The 20,126-nt window shown below is 39.3% G+C and overlaps 1 protein-coding gene across 8 annotated transcripts in view; it reads left to right on the plus strand.

Annotated features, from left to right (window-relative positions):
• Window positions 1-20,126, plus strand: part of epn2 (epsin 2) — a 72,235-nt gene that overhangs the window by 36,385 nt on the left and 15,724 nt on the right. For all 8 annotated transcript variants that reach the window (XM_072559897.1, XM_072559901.1, XM_072559898.1 and 5 more), the window contains 4 exons: window positions 1,620-1,732; window positions 12,388-12,495; window positions 13,760-13,913; window positions 18,426-18,590. In XM_072559897.1, coding sequence (XP_072415998.1) covers window positions 1,620-1,732; window positions 12,388-12,495; window positions 13,760-13,913; window positions 18,426-18,590 — 540 coding nt within the window. The remainder of the gene's footprint in view (window positions 1-1,619; window positions 1,733-12,387; window positions 12,496-13,759; window positions 13,914-18,425; window positions 18,591-20,126) is intronic.

Here is a 20,126-nt window from a genome sequence, read left to right on the forward strand (position 1 = left end):
ATTTGCTAGAGATGAAGCAGGTTGCTGTGTCCTGATAACAGATTTGAGCTTGTATTCCTTGTGTCCTATTCATCACTGCGACGACCAGTTTCTGCCAGTATAACGTTGCCCGTTCTGTAACTACTTCATCTCCTGTACTCTGAAACCCCTACTTGTGCTTTTGTCATTTTTAGACTTGCTTTTCTAGCCTTCTATTATTTAATATCTATAAATTCAAACTTATCCAAAACCCAATTGCCTCTGTCCTGGTTCAAATTAAATCCTGCTATCGCCTGTTCTTGCTAAACTTAATTAGCTTCCAAATACAAATGTTCAAAAAGGAAAATTGAAATGAATACCGTGACTCTTGCATTTTTGGTGGCCTTCTGTGGTATTTCCTTCATTTGCCATCCAAATCTCTCTGATAAGGTTAAAACTTGTTACTATTTCCCACATCCAATTTCTTGCATTTTCGTTGATACATCGGTCTTCCACATCAGTGAAGCAACTTGAAATTTTATTAAAGATAATTCACTGATGTAATATATTTCTACCAGTATTTGGCAGCTGCAGAGAAACCACACAATAATTCAATCTCTGTTTTTGGTTATAGGCGGAATTATGAATTCTTTCTGTTAAAAACCTTTTAAGACTAACCTTTTGTCAGTCAGTATCTTTGTTGAAAATGCTTCTTTACTGGCAAAAAGTTAGGTAGAAGTAAACTATTAGTGTTGGCTATGGATTTTTAGATGGCTTAGAAGCCCAATCTTAGCCTTGCAGGTTCCTTCACAATGAAGACTTGGGTTGTCAGCCAGTAGAGGAGGTGGAGTTTCGTTGGTTCAAATAGCTTTCCGTATCGCTTGATGGCTGCTTGTATTGATTGGAAGGTCTAAAGTTTGATGAATCACCACCTCTTTTAGTAGTTTGGACTGTACAGAAATGTACAGAAGACTAGTGTTCAATAACTGAGTTTAATGCTATGTCTGACACCACTATTCTCAAACTTGAGTCCAGTAGGCCGAGTTAGTGTCCCTGACAATGCCTTATTTAACAGTGTTTTGCTCAGCTCCTCTATAATCTCTAAAGCTGTGATCACTAGGATTTCAGTTTGTAATTCCGAGTGCGAGAATAATTTGAGGGGAAATGAGTTGTAGTTGGATAGAAGTTTGTCCAATACATATTTTAAATTTTCATAAATGTATTTGTTAGCAATTTTAAAATGCAAATTTTAGACCATGCCACCAAACTTCTGCAATCTGTGTATTGAGAAATGGAGTAAAAAATTAAATGTTCTTTATTCTTTACTCCATTTTTCAATGGCCAACACTAGACTTAACAGTCAACTTGGTATCAAAACCAAAATACATGTGGAAAGTTGATATTCGTTTAAAGTCAAATGTACCTGTCAGAATTAAGCTACATCATGAAATGTGTGCATCTTTCTTGAAAGTGGGTGTATTTTTACTCGTCTAATAGTAGCCAGAGTAGCCATTTGCAGTTAGTAAACTCTGTAATGGATACTGTTGATATTATAAGTATCTTCAGTTTGTGACTCTGAAGGTGTCATGAAATCAAGTTGGAATGTGTAAACATTTTTTGATCTTTTCAGTTTTAATGGATGCCTTTTTATTTTGTTTTAGCAACGTCTCCACGAGCTTCATCAGAATTAGAACAGGCTAGACCACAAACCAGTGGAGAAGAAGAACTTCAGCTGCAGTTGGCTTTAGCCATGAGTCGGGAAGCAGCAGAACAGGTACATTTATGAATAGTTTGACTCAATGTTCCTTATGTTACTTATCAAAATCAAATTTGTGATCTGTTCACAATAGGCAATTGCTTGTTGATATTTGTAATCTGATATATAAAGTTTGTATATTTTTAAAGGAATGAGTTCTATTTAAACAAAGAATCTCTAAAATTTGAAAGTCTGGAGACTTTACAAAATCTATTTGTCTTCTAAAAATTCATAAAACAGTTTGATATAGACTAGTTCAGTTGATCTCCTAACTTTAAACCTGATGTACAAAAAGTACACTGAACACCCTTGCATCATCTCAGGAGAAGATAAACTAACTTTTTCCTTTTTGAAATGAAATAAACAAGTGTTGAGGCTTTGTTTCACATGGTTGCATGTAGTACAGTAATGCAACAGCACCCAAAAAAGGGAAAATGATATCAATTTTATCTTTGTTATACTCTTCTTTATCTTTTGTAACATTTTGTTTGCATTCTTCCTCTGATTCTTAATTTTTGGATTTTGTTTTTACTCAGCTTCTGGCTCTTACAACTTGGTAAGTTTTCCCTGCTGACTATTAGGATGGTGATGTGGAGGATTATTTGATGCTGAGTGGAAAAAGTACCAGCCCAGGTGACAGCTAGCTGTACAGGTTACATTAGTGGGCCAAGCTAGATATATCATCAGAATACTGCAGACCTGCAAAATTTGGATAATGAGATGGCTGTTGGAACAATATGCCTAAGCATTTAATCTTAGAGTAGCATGATTATTCCTGTGCACAAGGAGGATAATCTTTAGTTGACTATAACAAACTAGAAAAGATTTGAGCTTGTAAATGAAATTTGGTACTTGAAACACTCCTCTCAAGCAGCACGGTGAGCATCACAACTAATTAAGTTGGAAAGCATTACATTTTAGCCATAGCGCATAAACATCATAATACACTGTTTGTTCCATCGGTGCATTTTGTACAGATAAAGCTTTTATCAATCCAATCATAGAAAGCAGTATAAATAAGTTTCTTGAGCATTGTTACACTTTTTTTGTGAGGTCACTAGACATACTGTTACTGGACTAATCCAGAGCTAAAACTAATCTAGGCTAATCCTTAAGAGACTGATTCAAATCTCATAACAGCATTTTGTGGAATTTAACTTTTAAATTTAACTAAATGAATTTTTGAAATTAGAAGTTAATTTCAGTAATGATGAACATGAAATTATTGCATTGTCATGAAAACCATTTGGTTCACCAATGTCATTTTTGGGAAAGAAATCTACCTCCCTTATCTGGCCAGACCATACGTGAGTTCAAACTCTCATAAATGTAATAGACCGTAGACAGTAGGTGCAGGAGTAGGCCATTCTGCCCTTTGATCCAACACCACCATTCATTATGATCATGGCTGATCATCCTCAATCAGTATTATAGACAATATATTTGGCTTTGAGCTGCCCTCTGAAGGGCTGAGCAAGCTACTCAGTTGTATAAAACTGCAAGAGTAATGTCAAAAGGTAATAAAATAGCACAGAATATCCAACATAAATCTAGGATCAGGGACGATAATGGTACACTATACCTAGCTGTCCCTGAAAATGTTTTCTTACCAACATCTGGGGTCTAAGACTGAAATCCCGTGTACTAACCAAGCAACAGCCTGAAATAGACTTGTTCACCGCAATATATTTTACATCCAGTTTCGTAGAGCCAAGAATATGGTGCTGTAAAAGCACAGCTGGTCAGGCAGCATCCAAGGAGCAGGAGAAGTCGACGTTTTGGGCATAAGCCCTTCGTCGGGAATGAGGCTTGTAGGCCGGGGGGGTGCTGAGAGATAAACGGGTGGAGGTGGGGCTAGAGGGAAGGTAGCTGAGAATGCGATAGGTAGATGAAGGTGAGGGAGAAGGTGATAAATCGGAGAGGAGGGTGGAGTGGATAGATGGGAAAGGTGATTGATAGGTCAAGGAATGGAGGGCTTGGATGCCTTCGTTGTGGCAGATCGATGTGTACAGGGACTAGATGTCTATGGTGAAGATGAGGTGTTGGGGGCTGGGGAAACAAAAATCTTGGAGGAGGTGAAGGGCGTGGGTGGTGACTTGAACGTAGGTAGGGAATTCTTGGACAAAGTGGGGGACAGGACAGTGTCAAGGTATGCACAGATGAACTCAGTGGGCATTCACAGTTCCACATCTGACAGAGATTTACCTGTATCTCCACCAATGTCATCTACTGTATCCGTTGCACCTGATGTGGTCTCCTGTACATCGGGGAGACAGGACGCCTCCCTGCGGATTGTTTCAGAGACCATCTCTGGGACACCCGCACCAACCAACCCCACTGCTCCATGGCCGAACACTTCAACTCCCCCCTCCCACTCCGCCACAGACATGCAGGTCCTGGGCCGCCACCATCGCCAAACCCTTACCACCTGATACCTGGAGGAAGAACAACTCCTATTCTGCCTTGGGACCCTGCAACCACATGTGGATTTCAACAGTTGCCTCATTTTCCCTCCCCCCACATTATTCCAGTGCCCAGCCTCCAACTTGGCATTACCCTCTTGACCTGTCCACCACCTTTCCCATCTATCCGCTCCACCCTCCTCTCCGACCTATCGCCTTATCCCTCCCTTTCATCTACCTGTCGCATTCTCAGCTACCTTACCTCTAGACCCACCCACCCCCCATTTATCTCAGCCCCATGGCCCACAAGCCTCATTCCCGATGAAAGGCTTATGCCCAAAACATCTATTTTCCTGCTCCTCAGATGCCGTCTCACCTGCTGTGCTTTTCCAGCACCACATTCTTGACTTTGATCTCCAACATCTGCAGTCCTCACTTTCTATCCAGTTTCCTAGACCCCTCATTACCATCTCTAGATGGGCCCTGCCCCATTGGCAGAACAGACTCCATAGAGGTAGCAACACTGTGGTATTGCTGCTTAGTCTATTTTAAAAGGATTTATTACAATATTTTCACAGAAGAAAAATGCCATATCTATTAGTTCACCAGATCTTCCTACCTTTCTACCTCCACAACCATCATATACTTCCCTTTCCAAGACTCTCCACTTATACAAATCTCTGTGTCAGATTCTTAAGAAGCATCATGAAAAACACGCTTCATAGATTCATAAGTCAAACAGCACAGAAACAGATCCTTCGGTCCAACTCGTCCGTGCTGACCCAAACTAAACTAGTCCCACTTGCCTGTGTTTGGCCCAAATCCTCCTTAGCCTTTCTTATTCATGTACTTGCCCAAATGCCTTTTAACTGCTTTTACTGCACCTGCATCTTTCACTTCCTCTGGCATTTCATTCCACATATTAACGACCCTCTGTGGAAAAGGTTCCTCTCAGGTCCCTCTTCAAATCCATCTCTTTTCACCTTAAAAGTATGCATCCCAATTTTGAATTTCCCCACCCTAGGGAAAAAGGCCTTTTGCTCTTTACCTTATCCGTGCCTTTCATGATTTTATAAACCTCTATAAGGTCACCCCTTAACCTTGCTCCAGTGAAATAATTCCTATCATTTCGAGCCTTTCCTTATAACTCAAACCTTCCAGTCCTGGGAACATCTTGGCAAATCTTTACTGAACCCTCTCCAATTTAATAATATCCTTCCAATAGCAGGGTAGCCAGAACTGTACACAGTACCCCAAAAGTACCCTCACCAATGTCTTGTACAATCTCAACATGACACCCCAACTCCTATACTCCCTATTCTGAAAAATGAAGGCAAGTCTGCTAAATGTCATCTTAATCACCCTATCTACCTGTGATGCAACTTTCAAAGAATTACATACCTGAGCCCCTAGGTCTCTGTACAACACTACCCAAGGCCATACCATTAACTGTATAAGTCCTACCTTTATTTATTTTATCAAAATGCAATATCTCTCATTTATCCAAATTAAGCTCCATCGACACTCCTTAGCCCATTGGCTCAATTGATCAAGATCACAGTGGGTGGCACAGTGGTTTGCACTACTGCCTCACAGTGCCAGAGACCCGGGTTCAACTCCTGCCTTGGGCAGCTGTCTGTGTGGAGTTTGCACATTCTCCCCATGTCTGCCTAGGTTTCCTCCAGGTGCTCTGGTTTCCTCCCACAGTCCAAAGATGTGCAGGTTAGGTGAATTGGCCATGCTAAGTTGGTCTTCAGCGGGTCAGTGTGGACTTGGGCTGAAGGGCCTGTTTCTACACTGTGTAAGTAATCTAATCTAATAACTACTTTCACTGTCGACTATACCGCCAATTATGGTGTCATCCACAAACTAAGTAGCTGTGCCTCCTAAATTCTCATCCAAATTGTTTTTATAAATAACAAAAGTGGACCCAGAACCAATCCCTGAGGAACACCGCCGGTCTCGGGCCTCCAGTCCAAAAAATAATCTTCCACCACCCTCTAGTCTTTACTATCAAGTCAATTTTTTAATCTAATTTGTTTCTGGTATCTTCCAAATATGGAAATTTCAAAACATGTTGCTCAGTTTCTAATTTATTTTCAGTTTTTTTTTTGTTTGTCTGAATAGCATCTTCTGCCTTGGGATTTCTTTTGTAGTTGTATGGAATGCTAATACTTCAGAAACTGGCAAGTGGTCTTGTTTGGGTGCCAGACAATTCAGCTATCCAATGAGACTTTGCAATTCTTCTATTTTTGTTTTGGAAACCAGTGTATCTTTTTGTTAAGCTCTATTTTGAATAATAGCAATAGGTCCAGAGTTTTCTAAACAAGATTATCGATGAAAGTGATATTTGATCCATTCTGCCTGATTTCTAATCCAATGTACTTAATCTCCCAGAAGCCATGACTTACAAATTTAAATTCTGCTTTAAGGCCATTTTAAGACTATATCTTCAAATTCACTCCTTACCCCACATTAAAAAAAATCTATATGTCTCATAAAAATATCTGAAAGCTGCCCCTTATGCCAGTAAAACATGACCGGGTCTGCTATTAACTGAAAACAGCCCAATTTTAGTAAGAGACACCTTAATTGGAAGTACCAAACTGTAGAGGATCATTTGGGCCATATATATAGTTAATTAACTTTGAGCATCCCCGCTACTTTTGGTGTCTCTTTTGGACAATCAAGAAACTCTTCCTCTTAAGCTGACTTCACTGTGAAAATGCAGCTTCAATATCAATTAGGGTCCTCGAGATGTACAGCACAGAAACATACAATTGAACTGCTCTTCCAAGGATTCATAGTTAATGAAGCCAAAAAAATGTCAATGCTTTCCTGTCATTGCTAAATCCACTTTTGTATCTTGATCCCCAAGTTTTTCTTCAAAACCTCATGCAACTAGCCTTACAAGTTCTGTTGGTGATTTCTGATGCATAACCACCTCTGTTATAAGACTGGTTGTCCCATAGGCACTTCTTTGTACACCCCAAATTAACTTTGCTTCTTAAAGTTATCTAATTTCTGTTTTGAAGTTTTCCTTTCATACAGTTGCCTATAACGTGTATATAGATGCTCTCACCTATTAGATAACATTGTGTCCTTCTTTTTCTGTCCTATCACAGGTCCACTTTGTGCAATGAATGTTGCTGGGAAGGAATGCTTTCCTAAGGAATTTTTTTTAGTGATTTTGACACTTGTTCTAATGTATGTTTATGCACAATTTTTTAAATATTGTAAAAATAAAGTCAGTCCATATTTGATACTTCAGCACAGTCCAAAAATGTACATGTCAGCATGAATAGAGAAGTTTCCAGTCAAATTTCTGCAGTCTCGTGTACAACCTATTAAATTCCTTTTTGGACTCTGCTATTGCACTAACTTCAGTCTGTCTTAATTTGTGAAAATCTGACCACACCCTTTATGCAGTGAATAGATCATCTTTTTGATAAACTTTATTCTTGAAGGTTAGCTATCTATCTAAACCTTCATCTGTGTTCAGACCAAGTTTCAATTCTTTTTTTTAAAAAAAGCTTTTGCTTCTTGGCACTTGTCTTTCTGTTCCAAAGCAAGTAAAGGCCATATTTTGCTTCCTGTTTAGTGAATAAGTAAACCAGGCCCACATTGTAACTTAATTCTTCCACTTGTCATAAGGCTCATTGTCAGAAAACTGGGTGAGTAATTATTTCCCAAAACTTTATTTTGACTCAACAATCCCCTGCTACCAATATTAAATTCTAAAACAGTTTTATTCTTCTAATTTTAAATGATTTTAAACAAAATCAGGTGCACTCTTATTTCAGCATATTATTTCAGTTACCTATACTTCATGAAACACTCAACCCATTGATTACTAGCTTGCCATATTTATAGAAGCATTCTAAACACACTTAGCTCTTAATTATCAACAACAGAAACAGGAATTTCTGGAGGAACTCAGCAGGTCTAGCACCATCTATGGAGAGAAAGCAAAGTTAACATTTTAAGTCCAGTGACCCTTATTAGAACTGATAGCTAGGAAAAGGTGGTATATATGCTGTAGATAGGGGTCAGGGCAGAAATAATGAATGGATAGGGAGAGTTGGAGCCCAGAGAGACACCAAAATGACAGGCAGACGAAAGGTTGGAATGAAAGGTATGCTAAGGAGAAAAAAAAGCTGATAAAAGGCACCATAAGTAGGTGGAAATAGGTTGGGGGAGATGTGCTGGAAACAGTTCATGTCATGCCAGGACCTGTGGTTTGGGGATGGGTAAAGCAGGATGTGTTCAGGTTCTAAAATTATTGAACTCTGTATTGAGCCCTGAAGGCTGTAGGGCAGCCAAGTAGAAAATGAGGTGCTGTTTTAGATTGTTTAGATTAGATTCCCTATGGTATGGAAACAGGCCCTTCAGCCTCACAAGTCCACACCTACCCTCCAAAGAACAACCCACCAGACACATTTTCCTACTTTATATTTACCCCTGACTAATGCACCTAACACGATGGGCAATTTAGCATGGCAAATTCACTTGACCTGCACATCTTTGGACTGTGGGAGGAAACCGGAGCACCCAGAGGAAACCCACGCAGACACAGGGAGAATGTGCAAACTCCACTTCCTGAGGCAAGAATCGAACCCAGTTTTCTGGCGCTGCGAGGCAGCAGTGTTAACCACTGAGCACAGTATTCTTCTAGCTTTCACTGAACATCCCATAAGCATTGCAGCCGGCCCAAGACAAAAATGTTGACTGGGCAACACTGTAGTGGCAGGCAACTGGAACTCAGGGTCATTTTTGTGGACTGATGCTAGGTGCTTTGGAAAATAGTCACTTACCCTGCAATTTGTCTCCCTACTGTAGTGGAGACCACATTGTGAACTGTGACTACAGCGACAAGATTGAGTAAGTGCAGGTAAATTGCTGCTTTACCTGGTAGGTGTGTTTGGAGACTTGGATATTGTGAACGTAGAGGAAAGTGTTGCACCTTGTGATTTTATAGAAAGTTGGCATGGGGGAGAATTGGCATTGGAGGTGGTGTGGACCAGGGTGTCCAGGAGGGAACAATCCCTGCGAAATGCTGACAAGGGAAGGGAGAAGAATGAGAGGCTGGTGGTGGCATCCCACCAGAGTCAATGGAAATTGCTGCTTCTAGCTTCTTTATTATTAGCCCCCTCATTCCCTTCGATTATTGGGGTCCTCCAATGTTTCAATGCAGAAGACAAGGTGGACACATTTCCAATCATGTTCAGACAGAGTTGTTAAGTTAATGATCCTTCTCAGCCACCCTTTTGGTCTCCACTATCACAGGTCCCAGCATTTGTCCAATTTGATTCGCTCCAAATACTATCAAAACAGTGGAAAGCACTGGATATTACAAAGGCCATGGATTCTGACAATGCAACAGCCATACACTGAAGAATTGTGCTGCAGAATTATCCATTCTCCTAGCTTAGCAATTCAAGTACAGCTACAATATTGGCATCTACTATATTGGAAAACTGCTTAGATATATCCGGTCCAGCAGAAATGGCAAGATAAATCTAACCCGCACAATTATTACCTCATTAATCTGCTTTTGACCATTGGAAAGCTGATGAAAGGTATCATTGACCGTGTTCTGAGGGGCTTCTAATATATCAATAATTATTTATCAGAGCTCAGTGTTTGTTCTGCAGGACTACTCAGTGCCCGACCTGATTCCAGCTTTGGTAAAAGAGCTGAACTTAAGCAGAGTTTAGAATAATTTCTCTTGACATCAAGACTGCATTTTAACTGGGTATGGCATCAAGGAGCGAAGTAGTCACCGAAAATCGGGAGCAGAACTCTCCATGGGTTGAAGTACTACCTGACGCAGAAGTCAGGATGTTTTCTGATTATTGCAATATGTTCTGTACCATTCCAGTACCCTGAGATACAACATGGTGTTTGCCTAAATGCAACAAGATCTGGATGAAATTCAGATTTTGGTTGATAAGTGACAAATAACATTAATTCCATACAAGTGCCAGATAATGGCTATCTCCTTTAAGAGAAAGCGTAACTATCTGTCCTTTATGTTCAATGGCATTACCGTCACTGAGTCCAAAAACCTAACTGGATTAACCATACAAATAAGCTGACTACAAACGAAGGTCAGAGGGAGGAATTTGGTGGCAATTAACTGTGTACCTGACTCCCCAAAAACATTCTACAATCCACAAGATATAAGTGTGATGGAATACTCTACTTGCCTGGATGATTGTGACTACTCCAACTGTGTTTTCACAAGCTGAACACTTCCAGACAAAGCAGCTGTTTATTGATTTCCAATTAATCAGCTTAAACACTTTCTTCCTCGACTAGAGGATACAGTAGAAACCATACAAGACACCCACAGATGCACTGCAACAGCTCATCCAGTAACTTATGTTCACCACCTAGGAGGATAAGTACAGCAGATCACGGGAAGAGTATCATCTGCAAGTTCCCCTCCAAACCAGGACCACTTGATTTGGAACTGTATCATTGTTCCTTTACTCTTACTGGGTCAGAATTCTGAAAGTTTTTTCCTAACAGCACAGTGAGTGCACCTGAATGGATTCAAGTGGTTCAAAGAGGTGCCATTTTTTTCATATCCTGAAATTCTGTTGCATGCAAGTGAATGATTTTATTTTTCATCATCGGTAGTACTTTGTAAATCTATCAACCATTAAATAATCCAGCTCTTTTTACATCTAGGAGTGCTGTTAGATGCAACTGAACTTTTTTTTTCGCCCCGTCACCAAACCATCTGTGGTATTTTTTCATCTGTTAATCACCTCCAGTACATCACCTGTGTTTATAATTGAATAATTTACGTGCAAAGCCTGTTAAGGCAATGAAAACCATCAAAGGTAAGGGAGAGGTATAGAGAGGGCTAAATCAAAATGGAGTTGAAGAGAACTACCATCTTCTTGAAGGCAAATGGAATTGAACACTCAATACTGTTGTGAAGGAAACTGAAAATGTTACCTGTCCTGTGCATTCCTAATGAGCAGAAACCAATTTGTATATTTATTGAAGGTTTTCAGGGGCACCAGATATACACGTGATAACAACATAAGGAATTGCCTTAAGTGACACGAATTATATTTTAATTCTACATGATCTCATTATAATGCCTCGGACATGTAATTGTCAAGCTTAGAAAAATAGTCCTAGCAATTTTGTACTTCCAGGCACTGTGCGCCAAGACTTCTGTAATTCTTTGTACATTTTCACTTGCAAAGCTCACAAAATAGTAACCAACATTAGATGCGATATTGACCTATCTTGAGAAGTCTGCCCTTCTCTGATGCCAGCATCTTTGAAACAACAATGGCAGCAGCATTGAGGCCATGATCATTCAAGCCAACTTTACTGGGCTGATCATATGCTTAGGATGCTTGAGTTCCAACTGCCAAAGAAGATCATCTTTATGTATCTCCAGGAACGCACTCTAATGAGAGGACCACAAAGGAAACATTTCAAAAACTCCCTCAAGAAATGCATTATAGATTTCAGCACTTGAAAGACCTTGTTCAGAAGAAGCCGACTTGTTGGAAGCTCCAGTGTGAAAGGACACAATTCTTCGAGAACATACATTGGCAAGAGGGAGTACAGAAAAGAAACTAGAGAAACGAATGGCAACAATTACAAGGCCAGGGACCAATTCCACCTCCCAGATGTGTGGTCATAAATGCAACTCTAGGATTGAGCTCATCAACCATGTAAAGACCCACAGAGCCCATCACTAGTGACACGGAAGTTCCTAGGTAGACAATTGTATTTGATCGCTGCTGATGAGAGAAGCATGTGAAGTGCTAAACACTGCCTCTGATGTGAGAGAAGATATGTACATTCATTGTCCAATTAGCTTTTACTGGTTACTGTATTTGGTTTAGAACTGAGTAGCGTGACATGGAATGTATTCAATGTTGAGATAACTAGCAAAGAAATGTACTCAACTAACGCAGAATTTGTGTGAGCAAATTGTTCTAGCTTGCAACCCATAATCTTTTAACAGGAGATTACCTAACTTGGATATTGTTTACATTTGTTCAAATTGTTCTCTGAAAATTCTAATTTTTCCCTTTTCTCTCCCCATATTGTCTTGAAAATTGTGTGACAAATCTCTTTTCTCTCTTTCTTTTATTCTCTTTAGGCAGATTTGAGTTTTCTGAAGTTGCTGTCATGCCTTGGTCTTATTAATTCATCTGTCAATATGTACCCTAATTAACCTGTCACTGCATACAAAGGGAATGCTTTATAACTTTGCACTGTAATTCTCATCAGGAGGATCGTCTTCGCCGTGGTGATGATCTTCGACTTCAGATGGCCTTGGAGGAGAGCCGCAGAAATTCAGCTGTAGTAGTGGGTAGCACAGCTCCAAAGAAGAAAAAGGTGAGCGTTATGCTTGCTGCTTCTGAATATAATCTGGAAGCCATCAGTATCTGAGAGAACCTTTACTCAAAAGGTGGTTAACTTGCTATTACGTTGTTGAGATGAATAGTATAGGATGTATTTAATGGGAAGGTGGGCAAGCAAGTGAAGGAGGAAGAATAGGAGCATATTCCAAAGGGATTGAATGAAATGTGAAGGAGACTAATGGACATAAACACTAACAATGACCTATTGGGACCAACAGCCTGCTTTTGTTCTTTTTATATTTTCTAGGGGTTTTTTTTGATGTTCAGTTTTTAAGGCCTGTAAGTTTGTGTAGCTTTGAATTAATTTTGGAAATTAATATTGGGAAGGTGGAACTTTTATTCAGTAGTAATAAATATTTAGAGTATCTTGTGATTCAGTGGCCTATTTTAATTTTTTTGGCTATAGAATATATGGTTGACTTTTGTAGCCAATAAAATTAAAACATTTCTTAAATATTATATCACTAATAGTATTGGCTTAAAATGTTATTTTTCCTAATCATGTGTGCTGCTGTCCTTTCGGAATTGTTGTTTACCTTTCTGGAGACTGATGAAATGAATTACTTAGCAGTAAGGGTGTGAAGTCTACTTTTAAATGTATACTTAAGAGAAAATGATCCAGCTGCTAGATCAGGGTGTTGATTGTTATTGTGTCATGGAGGATGGAAATGTTTCCATTTCCTGATGTCTCACCATAATTATGCTGTTTTGGGAGAGGAAAGTCAGATGATGAAGACTTTACGTAAAAAAAGTTAGTTTATCCTCCTTGCATAGAGTCTGCAGCTACTTGAAAGTGCCTTGGGAGAAATTAGTTTGCTTACTCTTGTACTTGTGGACAGTACAGGGAAGAAATACCAGAAGGGAAGTGTTTTTTTGCTGTCTGCATCCTTCCCAAAAATCATTGTTCATTAAATTTCAGTCCTGAAAGTAAGGACCCAACTTGAAATCTGAAAATGAATTGAATTTTCAGCTGGATAAAATCAAGCCTAAGATTATCAATTGCATAACCTAAAGTTATATTTGGGGACAAAAAAGTGGCAAGTGCACAGAGGAAACACTTCTTCTTTAAAATGTATTCCATTTTATAATCCTTAAAAATCTAGTTAAAGTACTCTGATGTATCAACCTGAATAGATCCCAGGTCAGAATTGCTTTATATTTCACTCTGACATTTTTTTTGTAGTATTTTTTGTTGGATAACTTATTTCTTTTCTTCCTTTCTCCCAATTAAATAACAGGCATCCATGGTTACTCTCATGGATCCCTTGCCAACTGCAGCAACACAAAAACCTGTAGTGTGGGGAGTATCTGTTCGACCTGTTTCTATAGAAAAAAATGACCCATGGGGAGAAGCAAGCAGTCCAGTAGCATCAGATCCATGGCAATCTGTTGGTAAGATTACTTGTACTGTCCATTGCATTGTGTGTAGAAATAACATTGCGGGGGTCCTTTTTAATTTCTAATCTAACTAATAAATTTAAATTTTGGTACTAAATCCCTTTCTTGCAAATTATGTTAACTTTTATTCCAGAATGTTTCCCTTTTTGTTTTCATTGCTAACTTTTGGTTATCCTACAGATACGTTTCATATTTAAGTATTAAATAACTAAAAGTTATCATCCCATATTAACATATTGGAATTGCAGAGATATCTAATCTTCCATAAGGTATCAAGCAACTAGAATACAGTATGACTTAAAACGTAAACTATGTCAATGGCCTAGTAACTCTGAAGACCACAGGTAATTATCTGGGGATCCAGATTTGAAGCCATGGCAGTTGGTAGAATTTGAATTCATTGAAAATCTGGAATTTAAAGTCAAATGACCATGAAACTATTGTCGATTGTCATTAAAATCCCTTCTATTTCACCAAGCAATCTGTCCACCTGGGGAGGCAATAGCCTAGTGATATTATTGCTGGACTATTCATCCAGAACTCGGGGAATGTTCTGAGGACCCAGATTCAAATCCCTTCATGGCAGATGGTGGAATTTGAATTCAGTAAAAAAAAAATCTGGAACTAAGTCTAATGTTGATCATATCATTGTCAATAGTCAGAAAAAAACCATCTGATTCACTGATGACCTTTTAAGAAGGAAATCTATCGTCCTTACTTAGTCTGACCTACATGTGACTTCAGACCCACAGCAATCTGGCTGACTCTGAACTGGGCAATTAAGAATGGACAATTAATGTTGTACTAGCTAGTTATGCCCTCATCCCAGGAATGAAAAAAGAAAAAAAAATGTTTTGCTTGGTCTGGCCTGTGTGACTATAAATCCACAGCAGTGTGGTTGATTCTTAGCTGCCCTCTGAAATGGCTTAGCATAGATAGACAGGCCACCTGACACTGACTAAAGCACTTGAAATCATAATGGCAAACACAGCACTGCCAACCTTACAAAGTAGTCTTTACTAACGTTGTACACTAGTTCCAAAATTAGAATAGCTCACAGACTATTTTTAAAAAATGGTCTGACTCGTAGAATCCTATTTTTCAGAAAATGTCAAAAACGTTACTATCATATTGCCTGAATATGACCTGTACCAGTGAGCAGCAGCAGAGGTGTTGGCACATTGGCATACGTCAGGAAGGAATTGTCTTAGGAGCCCTCAGCATTGACTGTAAACCCTGCAAAATCTTAAGGCATCAGGTCAAACACGAGCAAGGAAATCTACTGATTGTCACATAGCACTGCCTCTCAGCTGATGAATCAGCTGTCCTCTATGTTGAACATGATTAGGAGGAAACTTTGTGATACAGGTGCAGAATGTACCCTGGATGGGGAACTTCAATGTCATCCACCAACAGTGGTTTGACAGTGTCACTACTGACCAAGCTGGTTGAGTCTTAAAGGTCACGTGCTAGCCTGGATCTGCAGCAGGTGTGGTGGATTAAACAAGATGTAGAACATATTTGACCTCCTCCTCACTGATTTACCAGCTGCTGCTGTAGTAGGAGTAAGACATGCCACCCCACAGTCCTTATGGAGAAAAACGTGCACTCTTCAAATCAGGGATACTCTCCAGTATGTTTGTGTGGCACTGTAACCATGCCAAATAAGATAGACTTCCATTTGACCTAGCAACTCAGCACTGACATCCAGGAGGTGCTACAGGTCATTAGAAGCAGCCACATTATACTCCAACGACTTCAATCTACAACTTCATGGCCTTCATATCCTCCACTCTATCATTACTATCAAGTCAGGGGATCAATCCTGGTTCAATGAAGAGTGCAAAGTGTGTGTCAGGACTTGTACCAGACACACTTAAAATGAGGTGACAACCTAGTGAAGCTGTGAAACAGGACTAGATGTGTGCCAAGCAGCTTAACCTGCAAGTGATAGACAAAGCTAAGCGACTCTGTAACCAACAAATCAGATCTAAACTTTGCAGATCTGCCAAACATTGTCGTGAATGGTGGGGGTCAATAAAACTTCTTATTGGAGGGAAAAGAAATTATCTTTCACCATGGGCCGAGTGGATGCTCCATCTTTGTCTCTACCATAAGCCCCTAGCATTACGGATCTTCAGTTAATTCAGTCCACCCCCCACAACACCGACAAATGGTTAGGAGTTCTGGAATCTACAAAGTCTATGACTTTGGCATCATTCTGGCAATAATACTGAATATGTGTTCCAGAACTTGCTGTACCCTGGCCAAGTTGTCAGTGAATCAACAATGCTGGCATCGACCTGACAATATAGAAAATTGCCCAGCTATGTCTTGTACACAAAAAGCAAGATAAATTAACTCAACTAATTATCATCTCATCATCCCTGGAAGGTGTCATCAATAATCTTATCAAGCAACACTTAGTGGACAATAACATGCTCACCCGAACTGATGCTCAGTTTGGGTTCCACCAGGGCGACTCAGCTCCTGACCTCACTGTAGCCTTAAATTAAACTTGGACAGAGGAGGTGAGGGTGCCTGCCTTTGACATGTAGGCCATAGTTGACAGTGTGTATCCTATCAAACCTAGAACTGATTGGATCAGAGGGGAAAACTCTTTGCTGGTTGGAATAATACCTGACACAAGGGAAGATGAACAGCCAGGGAATTCATAGAGGCATGGCACTCATCCACAGATTCAATTAATAAGCACATCGACCTGGACCCAATATACCGACCACTGCAACGGACAGCTGGAACTGACAACCGGAAGCGGCAGATTCAAACCACTACAAATTGTGGAGGAAAGATCACAGAAGCGCTTCACAGGAGGCTCCTAAGCACTGAGGATGTCACCTAGACAGGGGACGAAATGTCTGCAACACAAGTTCCCAGCTCAGTGAACAGAACCACAACAACGAGCACCCGAGCTACAAATCTTCTCTCAAACTTTGAACAAGGGAAGATGGTTGTGGCTTTTGGAGATCACTTATCTCAGCTCCAGGACACTTTTATGCAGTAGTTCCTGAGGATAGTGTCCTCAGCCCAACTGTAATCAGCTGCTTCATCAATTACCTTCCCTCCATAATAAGGTCAGAATGAGGAATGTTCGCCAATAAGTGTACAATACTAAACACCATTTGCAACTCTTCAGATATTGAAGTTGTCCATGTCCAAATGTAACAAGACCTGGACAATATCCAGGTTTGGTCTAACAAGTGACAAAGTACTAGGCAGTGACCATCTCCAACAAAAAAGAAACAAACCATTGTCCCATGACGTTCAATAGAATATCATCACCGAATCCCCTTCCAGATAAAACCTTCAGCGTTACCATTGACCAGAAACCGAACTGGACTCACCATGTATCTATTGTGGTTGCATGAGCAAATTAGAGGCTCAGAATCTTGCAAGTAACCTCCATCCTAACTTCCCAAAGGCTGATTTTGCTACTCCTTGCATGCTACCTGACCCGCTGTGCATTTCCAGCACCACTCTAATCTAAACTCTGATTTCCAGCATCTGCAGTCCTCACTTTTGCCATCATCTATAAAACATGAGTTAAAATTGTGATCTAATACTGCCCGCTTGCCTGAATTAATGTAGCTCCAACAATACTCAAGAAGCTTGACTCCATCCAGAACAAAGCAGCCTACTTTGTTACCATTACATCTGCTAACATTCATTCCCTCCAACACTGGTGATCAGTAGCAGTAGTGTGTACTTACAAGGTGCAATGCGAAAATTCACCACGTTCCCTTAGACAGCACCTTCCAAACCCATTACCAACTAGGATAAGGGCAACAGATGCATGTTCTCCTCCAAGACGCTCACTGTTCTGACTTGGAAATATATCACCATTCGTTCAGCATCAGCTGGATCAAAATCCTGGAACTCCTTCCCCAGCACCATTATAGATTTGCATTGGATCAGTGGAGGCAGTTCACCACCATCTTCAAGGACAACTATGAATGGGCAACTCAGCCAGTGAAACCTACATTCCAAGAAAGTTTTTTTTTGTTATTCATTCAATTAGCCAAATATCAGAATATTTTCCTTTGTGTGTTCACAACCTGTATTGTGGGTTATGCTACAGAATGTATGAGCACTTAGTAATTCATCAGTACTAGATATCTTTAACAATGTTTTTTAAAAATAATTATTTAATTGTTACTTAGGTTGCAACCTATTTGTTTTCTTATAGCATGACCAGAAACCGGCAATATCCACCCAATTTCAAATATCAGTTAAATAAAACAAACAGCTTCAGTTCTGGAGATCTGAAAAAAACAAAATAGAAACGTTAACTTTGTTTTCTGTCCACAGATGCTGCCAAATCTGCTGAAACTCTCCTCCAGTTTCTGTTTTTGTTTGTTTCAAATATCAGTTTGTTTTTAATGGACATGGAATCAGTGATCAGTTGATTATTCTGATGACATTGGCATTAAAAGTATGTTTCTTTTTAAAATGCTTAAAATGTTAAAAAGTCTTATTTGCTCCTAGATACCAAGTCAACTACTGCTGTTGATCCTTGGGGTGCTCCTACGTTATCTGCCACACAAGCACTTCCTAAAAATGTTGACCCATGGACTTCAGATACTACCTCTGCTGTTCTGAGGTCTTCAGCTGACCCATGGGGACCAGGTCCTTCGACTGATTCTGTTTTAGGTAAGTGTATTGTAAAGATGAAATTATAATTTTCCAGTTTGTCACCAATTTGCCAGTATCATGCACTCCAAGCAGAGGCATCACACAAGAAGATGCATGTAGAGACTTTGCAAAATCAGAAATTGCTGGAAAAACTTAGCAAGTCAGGCAGCATCTGTGAACAGAAAGCAGAGTTAACATACTTGTTCTTAAGAAGAATCACTGGACTCAAAAGCTAAATTCTGCTTTCTCTCCACAGGTGCTGCCTAACCTTCTGAGATTTTTCTTGTTTCTGATTTCCAGCATCCACAGTTTTGTGCTTTTTTTCTAAAGAATTTGCAAGTTGCTTCATATCTTTTGAAAATATTCTCTGCACCAATGCATTTTTGAGTATTTGGAAATTATCAAGTTTTAATCAGAGATATATTCGTGCTGATTTGCGATTAGCTATTTGCTACCTATTGGATATGCAGGGAATGCAGATTTATTTCTGCTGTCTGTATGCTATTGTATTAGTCTGGGCAAAATTCAAGCTGGTGTCCAGAAATTGAAGGGCAATTGGCAACCCTATTATATAACCCATTCTGCCAAATTGAAAGGATTTCAACTTTTAACAAAATCTGTTTGTATTCTTTGACTTTCAAAGGAACACTAACAAATTGAAAATTTCAGAGGTGGTTGTTATAAAGGGAAAACAGTTACAGATTTATCTGTAGGTCCAGGGCCTAAAGATTAGCCATGCAACAACCTCATATTTCAATTCAATCCCAGCTGCATATATTGATAGACTTTAAGATATCATTAAGCTGTATGAATTTGTCTTTTTTTTAAAAAAATGCAGTAGGAGATGCAACTAAATATTTTGTAAATGTACTTTATTTTATTTACAGAGACATCTAAGGATGGTACATCATTATTGTTTTCTGCTTTACATTTATTTAACTAACTTCTGTACTCATCCACATAATTTTTAGAATTGTCAATTTAAACTTGCAGAGCTGAAAGTTAAGCTTGAAATTTTACAATGTTAGCAGCTTTATTCAAGCCATCGCAGCAAGACATTTAGAAAAATTTAAGTGGATCAGACAGAATCTACACAGTTTTTAAAAGGGAAACCCTGTTTAATCAATTAGTGCTGTGGATAATAGGAAATTGTACTATACCTAGATTTCATAAAGAATTTGATCAGTTGCTATGTTAACAGTTGTTGCGGAAAGTAAAGGCTCACAGTGTACTGTATAACACATTGGATAGAAAATTGCCAAGTCACCAGGAAACCAAAGTACGCACAACTGGGTCTTTTTCAGTCTTATTTCAAATGCATTAAGAATTTGGTATAGAATTTATATAAATTACTTGAATGAATATACCGAAGGAATGGTTGCTAAATTTGCTGATGACACAAGCATATAAGTAGGTAGAAAACTAAAATATGAAAAGGACATAAGCTATAAAGGGATATAAGTAAGCAAGTTTACAAATATCTAGCAAATGGGGTGTAATATTAGAAAGTATGGAATTTGCCATTTGACAGGAAAAATATAAAGCTTATTCTCT

The sequence above is a fragment of the Chiloscyllium punctatum genome, chromosome 40 (genome assembly GCF_047496795.1).
Source record: "Chiloscyllium punctatum isolate Juve2018m chromosome 40, sChiPun1.3, whole genome shotgun sequence".
Classification (NCBI taxonomy): Eukaryota; Metazoa; Chordata; class Chondrichthyes; order Orectolobiformes; family Hemiscylliidae; genus Chiloscyllium; species Chiloscyllium punctatum.